Source organism: Phacochoerus africanus, chromosome 5, assembly GCF_016906955.1.
Source record: "Phacochoerus africanus isolate WHEZ1 chromosome 5, ROS_Pafr_v1, whole genome shotgun sequence".
Taxonomy (NCBI): Eukaryota; Metazoa; Chordata; class Mammalia; order Artiodactyla; family Suidae; genus Phacochoerus; species Phacochoerus africanus.
Window position 1 is genome coordinate 97,914,226 of NC_062548.1, and position 13,857 is coordinate 97,928,082.

General features: G+C 41.4%; 1 protein-coding gene across 1 annotated transcript in view; it reads left to right on the forward strand.

Annotated features, from left to right (window-relative positions):
- Window positions 1-13,857, forward strand: part of STPG4 (sperm-tail PG-rich repeat containing 4) — a 47,434-nt gene that overhangs the window by 11,861 nt on the left and 21,716 nt on the right. Inside the window, 2 exon segments of the mRNA XM_047782807.1 lie at window positions 11,256-11,320; window positions 11,528-11,582. Coding sequence (XP_047638763.1) covers window positions 11,256-11,320; window positions 11,528-11,582 — 120 coding nt within the window.

Below are 13,857 nucleotides of genomic sequence, written 5' to 3' on the forward strand. Positions count from 1 at the left end.
TATTTTTTTGTCTTTTTGCCATTTTCTTGGTCCGGTTCCACGGCATATGGAGGTTCCCAGGCTAGGGGTCTAATCGGAGCTGTAGCTGCCGGCCTATGCCACAGCCACAGCAATGCCAGATCCTTAACCCACTGAGCAAGGCCAGGGATCGAACCCGCAACCTCATGGTTCCTAGTCGGATTCATTAACCACTGAGCCACGAGGGAACTTCCCTGTACATCATTTTAAATAGCTGCAGAGTATTCTTCTATAAGGACAGCCTAATGCTAATGCTGCATATTCAGCCACTTCCTGCTTTTAGTTAGAGAGTGAAGTTGTTGAGGAAAGGGCACGTAGATGTCTAAGTCTTTTGCGATGCAATGCCAAGATGCTCCCACAAAAACTGGGCCTGAATGCCACTCCACCTTGCAGAGAATAAGTCCAGGACCATTTTAAATGCTACTGTTTATGTTTTCAATGGGAAACATGGATCCAGAGACTTAAATGGGAAAGCTTTAAGTATACACTTGAGGGAGTTCCCGTTGTGGCACTGTGGAAACAAATCCAACTAGTATCCATGAGGAAGCAGGTTTAATCCCTGGCCTCTCTCAGTGAGTTGGAGATCCAGCGTTGCTGTGGCTGTGGTGTAGGCCAACAGCTGTAGCTCCGATTTGACCCCTGGCCTGGGAACCTCCGTATTGCTGTGGGTGAGGCCCTAAAAAGCAAGAAAAATAAAAATTAAAAAAATAAGTAAAGCATACACTTGACATGAACATGTCAGGGGCATTTCAGCAACCTGAAGTCAGCTCAGTCTGTGCCAAAGCCTCCCTACAATGAATGGGACAAAGAGAAGGTGGTGACTCTGCCCCAGTCTGTAGCCAGTGAGTCACTGGTGACCAAGGTCAGCCAGGCTGGAAGAGCAGAGTGCTATAAGGGAGAGAAGCTACAAGGGAGTTTTAGGAAAATGCTGACCACTAATTCTGTGGCTTCACCACTCTCCCATCAAAGGGTAAAAGTGAGCCATATTCTCTTATCATCCAACTGAAGTGGACATTCAGGTTTAAAAATGAGCAAAGAGGAGTTTGCCAATGTGGCTCAGGAGGTTAAGGACCTGACGTGCCCATGAGGATGTAAGTTGGCTCTGTGGGTTAAGGATCTGGCATTGCCACAAGCTGTGGCATAGGTCGCAGATGCAGTTTGGATCAGGTGCTGCTGTGGCTGTGGTGTAGGCCAGCAGCTGCAGCTCTGATTTGACCCCTAGCCTGGGGACTTCCATATGCTGCAGGTGTGGCCTAAAGAAAAAAAAGGCAGAGACACCAAAAAAAAAAAAAGAAAGAAAGAAAAAGAAAACAAACCTATTAGAACTAATACATGAATTCAGTAAAGTTGCCAGACACAAGGTTAATATACAGAAATATGTTGCTTTTTTATACGCTAATGATGAACTATCAGAGAAAACAAGAAAACACTCCTGTTTAAAAACCACATCAAAAAGAACAAAATACTTAGGAATAAACTTAATCATGGAGCTGAAAGACCTGTACTCTGAAAACTATAAAACTCTGATGAAATTATACAAAGAAATGGAAAAATGTCCTGTGTTCGTGAATTGGAAGAGTTACTGTTGTTACAATAGCCATACTCTCCAAAGCTATCTACAGATTTAATGCAATCCTGTCAAAATACCCTTGATATTTTCCACATAACTGGAATAATTCTAAAATGTATATGGAACCACAAAAAACCGTGAATAGCCAAAGCAATCTTGAGAATAAAGAAAAAATCTGGACTTCAGACTGTGCTAGAAAGTTACAGTAATCAAAACAGTATGGTGCTGACACAAAAACAGACACATAGATCAGTGAAAGAGAATAAATAGCCCAAAAATAAACCCACACATCCATGGTCAATCTACGACAAAGGGGGCAAGAATATGTAATGAGGAAAAGACAATCTCTTTCCTAAGTGGTGCTGGGAAAAATGGAAGGCTACATGTGAAAGAGTGACATTAGAACATTCTTGGAGTTCCCTGGTGGCCTATTGGTTAAGGATCTAGTGTGGCCAGATGCTGTGGCTTGGGTCACTGCTGTGGAAGAGATTCAGTCCCTGGCCTGGAACTTCTGTATGCTGCAGATGTGGCCATTAAAAAAAAAAGAAGGGAGTTCCCGTCGTGGCGCAGTGGTTAACGAATCCGACTAGGAACCATGAGGTGGCGGGTTCAGTCCCTGCCCTTGCTCAGTGGGTTAACGATCCGGCGTTGCCGTGGGCTGTGGTGTAGGTTGCAGACTTGGCTCGGATCCTGCGTTGCTGTGGCTCTGGCGTAGGCCAGTGGCTGCAGCTCCGATTAGACCCCTAGCCTGGGAACCTCCATATGCTGCGGGAGCAGTCCAAGAAATAGCAACAGCAACAACAACAACAACAAAAAAAAAAAAAAAAAAGAAGAAGAAGAACATTCTTTAATACCATATGCAAAAATAAACTCTAAATGGATTGAAGACCTAAATGTAATACTAGAAGCCATAAAACTCGTAGAAAAAAGCATACGCAGAACAGTCTTTGACATAAATCACTGCATTATTTTTTCACATCTGCCTCCTCACCCTAAAGCAAAAACAAAAATAAACAAATGAGACCTTATTAAACTTAAAGATTTTTGCACAGCAGAGGAAATCATCAATGAAACAAAGACAACCTGCTGAATGGGAGAAACTATTTGCAAATGTTATGACCAATAAGGAAGGGGTTAATATCCAAAATATATGAATAATTCGCACAGCTCAAAATTAAAAAAATTAAAAAATGTTAGAAGACTTGAGTAAGCATTTTTCCAAGAAAACATACAGATGGCCAATAGACACATGAAGAGAAACTCAACATCATTAATCATTAGAGAAATGCAAATAAAAATCAGCAAGTGATATGAGCTAGAACTTCACAATGAGATATACCAGCTGCTAAAATAATATAAAATGATGCTTGGATTCCACTAATAATTAAATAATTAAAACAAGTGGATAGACACAATTTTTCACCTATCAGATGATCAACAATTTAAGTTGGATGGTACCCATTATATTGGCAAAAGGGATACAGAAACATATTCTCATACACTAGTTGTATGAATATAAATTGTTGCAAGTGTTTTGGAGGGCAATTTGATGATTCTTGGTCATGTTTTAAATGCACATAGGGCCAGAGTTCCCGTTGTGGCGCAGTGGTTAACGAATCCAACTAGGAACCATGAGGTTGCGGGTTCGATCACTGGCCTCGCTCAGTGGGTTAAGGATTGTTTATAAATTACCTAGAGGGCTCATTATATACTGTGGTACATCCATACTGTGTGGTATACCATGCTACCATTAAAAATAATGAGGTAAATCTACATGTTTTGATATGGAAGCATCTCCAAGATATATTATAAAATGAAAAAATTCAAGAAACAGATTATTACAGCATAATCTCATTTGTATAAATGAAAACATATGTATATGATGTTAAATGCATACTGTTTTTCTTGAGAGATACTTAAGCAATCATTAACCCTGGTTTCTGTTTAGGAAGTAGGGCTTAGGTAGGGAGCAAGGCATCTCACCTTTACTTTTTTCCCTTCCTATAGATTTTGACTTGTTTTCAGTGTGCTTGCAACATTCTTTTCGGTCATGCTCATTTGTAAAGAAATCAAAAAGTTTTCCAACGAATATTTTTCCTCTTATTTCTTTTAATTTCCCATTTTAAAACTTCTCTTATTCACTTCCTAGGTTATGAAGATTTCAGTGGAAAACACAGTTAAACAAAATTTTAAATTGCCTTGGAGTTCCACTGTGGCTCAGTGGATTAAGGATCCGGCATTGTCACTACAGTGGTTTGGATCACTGCTGTGGCATGAATTTGATTCCTCGCCCTAGAATTTTTTTGTATGCTGAGGGTGCAGCCAAAAAAAAAAAAAAAAAATTTGCCTTAAACTTCTGTTGAGGTTGGCTTTAGCACTGCTTTAGAAGATCAAGCTCATGTGAAAGAAAACAAATGTGGTGCCTCTGCCACCTCCCAGTATCTGTTTTAGGTCAAAAAGGAGTGGCCCAGCTGGAACAGCGCCCCTATTAACTCAGAGAATGAATCCAAGGGTCCTTTTTTTTTTTTTTTGTCTTTTTAGGGCCACACCTTCAGCATATAGAAATTCCCAGGCCACAGGTCTAATTGGAGCTGAAGCCGCCAGCCTACACCACAGCCAAAGCAATGTAGAATCCAAGCTGCATTTGCGACCTACACCACAGCTCACGGCAACACCAGATCCTTAACCCACTGAGTGAGGCTGGGGATCGATCCTGCGTCCTCATGGATTCGTTTCTGCTGAGCCACAACGGGAACTCCCAAGGATCCATTTTAATGTGTTCTAAAGACATCCTTGAACAGCTGATTGGGAGACGGAGGCTGAGAAAACCTGGTTGGTTCATTGATTTTTGTTAGCTATGTTCATAGCTGTGGTCATGATGTCTCTGCAGACATGTTGATTTGCAAAGCGCTCTGTGGTAAATAACAGCTGAAGACATTTTTAACAGGATGATTTTTCAAGGAGTAAGGTACCAGCAGAGAGAAACTTTGTGCCTAGGAAGTGGCTAACAGGTAAACTTCAGGGAACTTAAGTCTTAAGTGCTGGGATAAAGAAGAGCAAAACACAGATAAGATGGAACAATTCATTGTGCATTTAAGTGAAAAAAAAAAAAATAATGGTGCTCCGAGTTGACACATTTAGCAGATATTATTTGAGGCTGAACTCTCAGAGAGCAACTGCATGGCAAAGCAGTGATTGTCACATGCAAATTTGTCAAAGTGAATTTTGAAAGGTGGATACAGAAAACTTACCTTAGGCATGGGGACCCACTAAGAGTTCTTAGTTCACTTAGAGCTGCTGAAGGTTACGGGGTGTTGGTAAAATTAAGAACACTATGATTGGTGTCATTAGGCGGGCTTCTTTTTTGAGAAAGTGCTGTGTTGTCTGTCTTTCAGATCCTAAAGGGGTTTGCATGGTGAGTCAGTGATATTTCAGTATGAAGTAGGATACTGTTTTCTCAGAGAGAAGGTACAAGATGAAATTTCTACCAGTAGGGCCTAAAACAACCTGCCAGCCTGTGGCTGCATTCGCCTTATAATTATTCTTTATAGACGTCTAAAGGTCTGAAAAATCTTTTTCCTTCTGTCCCAACTATTTATGGGTCTGGGTTCTCAAAATATCCTCAAACCAAGAGCCTAATGAGCAGGGTTGGGTATTTTGTACTTATTCTAGTTTTCTGTCCTTGATGGGGTTGGCACAACTCAATTAACTACGTATCCACACTAATATCATCCTGCAAATTTTTATGACTCCAAGCTAGTGCAGGATTTCTGAGTGCCTAATCAACATGGATCAAAACATTAATTAACTAGATCAACTTTTTTTTTCTTTTTAGGGCCACACTTGTGGCACATGGAGGGTCCCAGGCTGGGGGTCGAATCGGAGCTACAGCTGCCAGACTCCACCACAGCCACAGCAGCACCAGGAGCTATGTCTGTGACCTATACTACAGCTCACAGCAATGCCAGATCCTTAACCCACTGAGCAAGGCCAGGGATGGAACCCTTGTCCTCATGGGCACTAGTCAGATTTGTTTCTGATGCACCACAAGGGAACTCCTAGATCAACCATTTTTATGGGCACATTGTCTAGATTCTCTGAGCCTTACATTGCAACTGAGGAAACCAGAAGCATATGTAGGGATTAGGGGGAAAATGTATATACTGTATATAAGTATATATACTGTGTATATACATGCACACATACATTATATATATATGGACAATAGAACCATCCAGATAGTTTGCAACAAGTTCAGCTCTGCGCAGAGAGGCAGTCCTTTACATAAGGCAGCTGACTATTCAAGACGTCATGGAAAAAAGTCAGTCCTCTCTGCAGCTATTTTAAATAGTGAAGAGGAGTTCCCGTCGAGGCGCAGCAGAAAGGAATCCGGCTAGGAACCATGAGGTTGTGGGTTCGATCCCTGGCCTTGCTCAGTGGGTTAAGGATCCGGTGTTGCCGTGAGCCAGTGTAGGCCAGTGGCTACAGCTCCAATTAGACCCCTAGCCTGGGAACCTTCATATGTTGTGGATGTGGCCCTAAAAGACAAACAAACAAATATATATATATGTATATATATCAAAGAATGGCCAATACCAAGTAAAGTAGGGCAAACAGAAGCTACAGCTACTTGGAGTTCCCATCATGGCTCAGCGGGTTAGGTATCACAAGGATGCGGGTTTGATCCCTGGCCTCACTCAGTGGGTTTAGGATCCAGCATTGCTGTGAACGGTGGTGTAGGACACAGGTGTGGCTCAGATCTGGTATCACTGTGGCTGTGGTGTAGGCCGGCAGCTGCAGCTCCTATTCTACCCCTAGCCCCGTAGCCTGGGAACTTCCATATGCCGCGGACACGGCCCTAAAAAGCCCCCAAGACCCCCCCCCAAAAAAGAAAAAAATGCTTCAGGTAACTAATATTCCTTTGTAGACTAATGCTGTGCAAGAGTTTTTCCATTATTGCTTCAGTTAAAAAATCTTACGTCGGAGTTCCCGTCGTGGCGCAGTGGTTAACGAATCCGACTAGGAACCATGAGGTTGCGGATTCAGTCCCTGCCCTTGCTCAGTGGGTTGATGATCCGGCTCTGCCGTGAGCTGTGGTGTAGGTTGCAGACGTGACTCGGATCCCGTGTCGCTGTGGCTCTGATATAGGCCGGTGGCTACAGCTCCGATTGGACCCCTAGCCTGGGAACCTCCATATGCCTCGGGAGCGGCCCAAGAAATAGCAAAAAGACAAAGAAAAAAAAAAACCATGTCATTGCTGAATGTAGATGAATAAACACCTGCTTTAAGGTTTTGGGTTTTTTCTCACTTTTCAGTTCTCTTCTTTCCCCTTCTGTGTATGTGTGTTCACATGTGCCTGAGTGAGAGGAGGGAGGGAGCTGGAGAGCAAGGAGTGTAAAGCATACATGCAAAATGTAAAAGGAAATACAAAGCAAACTCCTGGGTTTTCTCATCAAAATCAAGAAGTAGAATGTTGTAACCCCTAAGAGAGCCTCCTGCTTAAAATACATTTCTGTGTTTCCAGTGTAATAAAAAAAAATACTCGTGTTTCCATGCTGTTTATTCTGTCAGGTGAGCAGTGAACAAGGCACAGGTGCATCAGGACATTGTTGTATATTTCATCAAAAAATTTTACTGTATTTAATGTTATTATCACCGAGTCCACAAAAAGCTGGCTCTCCGGTCATAATTCTGTATTAATATGGGAAAGACAGCTGCAGGGTGAAATGTAATAGCTGGACTTCCATGTGGCAGATAACGTCAGGATGTGGACGCCTCTTTTCCAATAAAGGCAGTATGGTGTTTTTAAATCTGATTTTAATATAATATGAGGCCAAGGGGAGATTGTCCATTGCGGCAGGGATTCTTCCCAGGACTTGGTAACCCTGCTCCTCCCTGCCAGCTCCTGGAACATAGGACGTCCTGGACGTCCCGTTAGTCTTCTCCTGGCTTCTCATTCCTTTTCCTTCTCTGCTTCCCTTCCTTCATCCATCCCCTCCCTGACACTCCCCTACTGTCCACGGACCCTGGGACAACAGAGCCAACCAGGTGGTGTGCAACAAGTTTCACAACAGGCAGAGAGGCAGTCTCCTCTGCAGGTTCTCCTTCTTAGAACCCCTTCTTCCTCAAGGAAGTCCTACCTTCCTTAAAACCCCACTCAAGTCTCACTGTCTTTACTATTTTTAGATCACCGAGTTGGATTTTTTTAATTCTTCCCCCCCCCCCCCCGGCTTTACTGATGGTAATTGACAAAACTGACTATACTTAAGGTGTACAATGTGATGATTTGATACATGTATACATTGTGAAATGATCAGCACGATCAAGGTAATTAACACATCCATCACCGCATATAGTTACCATTTGTGTGAGATAATGTGTGTGAGATAAGAACACATAAGATCTACCCTCTTAGCAATTTGCAAGTATACAGTACAGTATTATTAACTGCAGTCACCACGCTCTCCATTGTATCTCTGTAACTTATTTATCTGATAAAAAGGTCTTTTGACCAACATCTCCCCATTTCCTCCACCTGCCAGCTCCTGGACTTTTACTGTTTCTATGAGTACAGCCTTTTTAGGTTCCACATATAAGTGCTGCAAAATGGTATTTGTCTTTCTCTGTCTGGCTTCTTCCATTTAACATAGTGCCCTTCAGGGTCATTCGCGTTGTTGCAAATGATAGGGTTTCCTTCTTTTTTTATGGTCGAATAATATTCCAGTATATGTACACTATATCCATATGTACCATTGATGGATACTTGGGTTACTTCCATAGCTTGGTTAACTGTGAATAATGCTGCAGTAAACATGGGAGTGCAGATAATCTCTTTCAGGTGCTGATTTTTTTTCCTTCAGATCTATTCTCTGAAGTGGGATTGACAGATCCTATGATAGTTCTGCTTTTAATTTTTTTTGTCTTTTGTCTTTTTTTTTTTTTGTTGTTGTTGTTGCTATTTCTTGGGCCGCTCCCACGGCATATGGAGGTTCCCAGGCTAGGGGTTGAATCGGAGCTGTAGCCACCGGCCTACGCCAGAGCCACAGCAACGCGGGATCCAAGCCGCGTCTGCAACCTACACCACAGCTCATGGCAACGCCGGATCGTTAACCCACTGAGCAAGGGCAGGGACTGAACCCGCAACCTCTTGGTTCCTAGTCGGACTTGTTAACCACTGCGCCATGACGGGAACTCCCTGCTTTTAATTTTTGAGAAGCCTGCATACTGCTTTCCATAGCAGCTGTGCCATTTTATATTCCCACCAACAGTACCCAAAGGTTTCATTTTCTAAACATCTGCACAACACTTGTTATCTCTTGTCTTTTTGATAATAGTCATTCTATAGGTGTGAGGTGATATCTCATTATGGTTTGGATTTGCATTTCCCTGATGATTAGTGATGTTGAGCACCTTTCCATATCATTTGGTCATTTGTATATCTTTTATGAAAGAAATGTCTATTCAGGTCTTTTGCCCATTTTTTTTTCTTTTTTGGCATGTGGAGTTCCCGGACCAGGGATCAGATCCAAGGTGCAGTTGTGACCTATGCCACAGCTATGGCAATGCCAGATCCTTAACCCACTCTGCCAGGTCAGGGATTGAACCTGTGTCCCAGTGCTCCGGAGGTGCTGCCAATCCCATTGTGCCACTGCAGGAACTTTGCCCATTTTTAAATTGGATTATTTGGTTTTTTTGCTATCGAGTAGTATGAGTTCCTTATAGGGGAGTTCCCGTTGTGGCTCAGTGGTTAACGAATCCGACTAGGAACCATGAGGTTGCGGGTTCAATCCCCAGCCTGGCTCAACAGGTTAAGGATCTGGCATTGCTGTGACCTGTGGTGTAGGTCGCAGACCTGGCTCAGATCTGACATCACTGTGGCTGTGGTGTAGCCTGGCAGCTGCAGCTCCTATTAGACCCCTAGCCTGGGACCTTCCATATGTCACAGGTGCAGCCCTAGAAAGACAAAAAAAAAAAAAAAAAAGAGTTCCTTACATATTTTGGCTCTTAACACCTTATCAGATATGTGGTTTGCAAATATTTTATAACATTCCTTAGGTGGCCTTTGCATTTTGTTGATTATTTCCATGGTCATACTTTGATGTAGTTCCACTTGCTTATTTTTGCTTTTGTTGCCTGTGCTTTCAGTGTCGTATCTAAAGAAAAAAAAAAAAAACTTTGCTGACACCAATGTCAAGGAGTTTTTTCCATATGTTTTCTTCTAGGGGTTTTATGGTTTCACATGCCACATTTAAGTGTTCGGTCATTTTTGAGTTAGTATTTGTGAGTGGTAAAAGATAGGGTCTAGTTTTATTCCTCTGCATGTAGATATCCAGTTTCCCCAATACCGTTTATTGAAGAGAGAAACCTTTCCCTATTGTGTGTTCTTGGTACCCTTGTCAAAGATTAGTTGACTGTATATGTGTGAATTTATTTGGGGGCTATTTTGTTCCATTAGTGTATGTGTCTGTTTTTATGCTTGTACCATACTGGTTTGATTACTATAGTTTTGAAATCAGGAAGTGTGATGCCTACAGCTTTGTTCTTCTTTCTCAAGATTGCTTTGATTATCTGGGATCTTTTGTGGTCCCTTATTGATTTTAGGATTGTTTCTTCTGTATCTTTGAAAAAATGCTTTTGGAAGTTTGATATGGATTCCACTGAATCTATAGATTGCTTTGGATAGATAGTATGGATAGTTTAACAATATTAATTTTTCTAATTCATAAATATGGGATATCTTTCCCTTCATTTGTATCTTCTTCAGTTTCTCTCATCAGTGTCTTATAGTTTTCACTGTACAGATCTTCCATCTGTTAATTAAATTTATTCCTAAGTATGTTGTGGTTTTATGGGTTTTTTGGCTATGCCTGCAGCTTGTGGAAGTTTCCAAGCCAGGGATTAAAAACATGCCACAGCAGCAACCCAGGCCACTGCAGTGACAATGCTGGATCCTTAACCCACTGCACCACAAGGGAAGTCCAGGATTTTGTGTTTTTGATGCTGCTGTAAATGAGATTGTTTTCTTATTTTTTTTTCTTTTTTAGTCACACTTAAGGCATTATGGAGTTCCTGGGCCAGGGATCAGAGAAATTGATTTGTATTTCACTAATTGGTTGTCAGTTGGATTTGTTGAGTCTAGTACATTTAAAATATGATTAATTGTACAGCATTTTTCTATACACCATTGCAGGCATACAGTCATAAAATTCACCATGAAAACTGAGTATCTGTTGAATATTTTGAATCTCTGCCTTTGAAAATATACCATTTCCACTAGTAAAATAGAAAATAAATCATGTTGGAGTTCCTGTCGTGGCTCAGTGGTTAACAAATCCGTCTGGGAATCGCGAGGTTGCTGGTTCCATCCCTGGCTTCGCTCAGTGCGTTAAGGATCTGGCATTGCCGTCAGCTGTGGTGTAGGTCATAGATGCTGCTCACATTCCTCATTGCTGTGACTCTGGCGTAGACTGAGGGCTACAGCTCTGATTAGACCCCTAGCCTGGGAACCTCCATATGCTGTGGAAGCGGACCAAGAAAAGACAAAAAAAAAGAGACAAAAGAAATCATACTGCATGGTCACAAAATAAAGGCTTATGAACGAAAGATAATAAAGTTAGTTTGAGAGCTGTATTAATCTATTACTGGTGTTTTTCTCCATTGTTTGTAGTCAGTTAAGCTTTCACCAGGGCAATACGACCTACTTCCTGCACCAGTTCCTAAGTACGCTTCCAGGTAATTGTATGCTTATTACATTGCTTTTACTAATTTCACTCATCCCTTCCTATTTACATACTTAACAACCAACACTAATGACTTTTAAACCTCATCTATAACCATCATATCCAGATTAGCATTTTTTAATATTTAATGATAGAGAATATGTTAAAGATCCTCACATTAAAAGATGTAGAAAAACATATCTTCTCTTTTCAAATTTAGGAGCTTCATATTTCGTTCTACAGTTCAAAGATTTCCAACAGGCTGCTTCACTCCTGTAAGTATGTCGGCCGACAGTTAACTCATGATGAATTTAATGTTTAAAATGGGCAGTGGTTCCTTTTGATCCTGATGAACATCCCCTCTCATTGTAGTGGAAAAGCAATGAATGATTAAGGTAACTGATTTCAGATATACTTAAAATATATCTGAAGATACACTGGGGATTTCAATGTAAGTAACCCGTTTGTGTCACGTTATAGAAGAAAAGTAGAGGCTCCTCCACTTTCTTTAGGTCTTGACTCATATGACCTTATTGAGGTCATCCCTAGTCACCTGTTCAGAATTGCCCGCCCCTCTTTCTTGGTTTATTTTTCTCATAGTGCTCAGCACTGTCTGAGGCAGTACATTTAAAAATGTGCGTATCCCGTTTTTAATCTGTCTCCCCCACCAGAGTGTAAGCTTCATGAAGGTGGGGATTTTTGTCTGTTTTTGTCTTGTAGACCGAGCATGTAGGAAAATGGCTGGCACATAGTGTTTGTTGAATTAATTAATCATTACAATCATCAGAGATATTCAGTAGATCGCTGTTAATAGCAAGAAAGAAAAGTGTTCCTAATTTCTTTCCTTTCAAAAATGTGAAAATTCTTTCTATTTCTAAAAGTTTTCAAATACATGGACCTGTGTTTGAAAAAAATGAACTCTTTCAGAGAAGTAATCAGTAGAATGCCAAAAATTAAAAAAGAAGGAATGAGAAAATATGAAATTATTTTGGGGTGCTTTAATGGACTATAGTTATTTATTTGTAAATAGAAACCTGTGGGGAAGGACGTAACAGCAAACATCAGAAAGAAAAGTTGAGATAGCTGAGCTCAGGGAGTTCCCGCCGTGGCTCAGCAGGTTACGAACCCAACTAGTATCCATGAGGATGCGGTTTGATCCCTGGCCTCGCTCAGTGGGTTGAGGATTTGACATTGCTGTGAGCTGTGGTGTGGACTGTGGACATGGCTTGGATCCAGTGTTGCTGTGGCTGTGGTATAGGCCAGCAGCTGCAGCTCCAACTTGACCCCTAGCCTGGGAACTTCCATGTGCCGCAGGTGTGGCCCTAAAAAAAAAAAAAAACAACAACAACAAAACAGAGCTCAAAGGCTCTAGAATATATAAGATTTTTATATTTGGTAAAGATGGTATGACAAATCAGTAGGGAGAAAGGAAGAAATATTTCATGCTAGACAGTTGGTTAACTTGGAAAAAATAGATTCTTTATACTACATGTTAAAATAATGTCCATGTTAATTAAAGAATTAAATACTTTTGAAACTGTAAAATCAGGAGAAAATATATTAGCATATATCTAATTTTAGGATAAAGCATCTTTTCCAGAGATAACACATTTTAAGAGATAAAGGCAATGGGAGTTCCCGTCATGGCTAGCATCCATGAGGACATTGCTGTGGCTGCGGCTGTGGCTGGCAGCTACAACTCTGATTCGACCCCTAGCCTGGGAACTTCCATATGCTGCAGGTGTGGCTGTAAAAAGGAAAAGAAAAGGTAAAACAGATAAAGGCAGTGAATGAACAATTCATAAAATAAGAAATTCAGATAGCCAATAAAGGTGAAATTTTTTTTTTCTTTTCTTTTTTTTTTCTTTTCCCTCCAATCTCCACCTCCTGGTCACACTGCCTTTTCCTCCCTTCTCAAATTTCCTCTGTCTCCCTCTTAAAAGGACACTTTTAAGAACACAAGCCAAGGAAGGCTGTGCCACCAGGAACTGGGAGGGGCCGGGGGTAGGTTTTAAGGGAATCCTAATCTAATCCTAATCATAGGGAGCACAGCTTCCCAACACCTTGATTTCAGCTCAGTGTAACTGATTTGGGACTTCTGGCCTCTAGGACTATGAGACAATAAAATTCTGTTGTTTCAAGGAGTTCCCATAGTGGTGCAGTGGTTAACGAATCCGACTAGGAACCAGGAGGTTTCAGGTTTGATCCCTGGCGTTGCTCAGTGGGTTGAGGATCCCATGTTGCCGTGAGCTGTGGTGTAGGTTGCAGACGCAGCTCAGATCCCGCGTTGCTGTGCCTGTGGCTACGGCTCTGATTAGACCCCTCGCCTGGGAATCTCCCTATGCTGCGGGCCCGGCCCTAGAAAAGGCAAAAGAAGACAAAAATAATAGTAATAATAAAATAAAATTCTGTTGTTTTAAGCCACTAAATTTATGGTAATTTGTTATGGTAGCAACAGGAAACTAATGCAGGTAGGGATGATTTCCAGGTGAACTTCACAATAGACTAATGAGATGAGGACTGGCTTTTCCTCTGTGTAGCTCATAGATG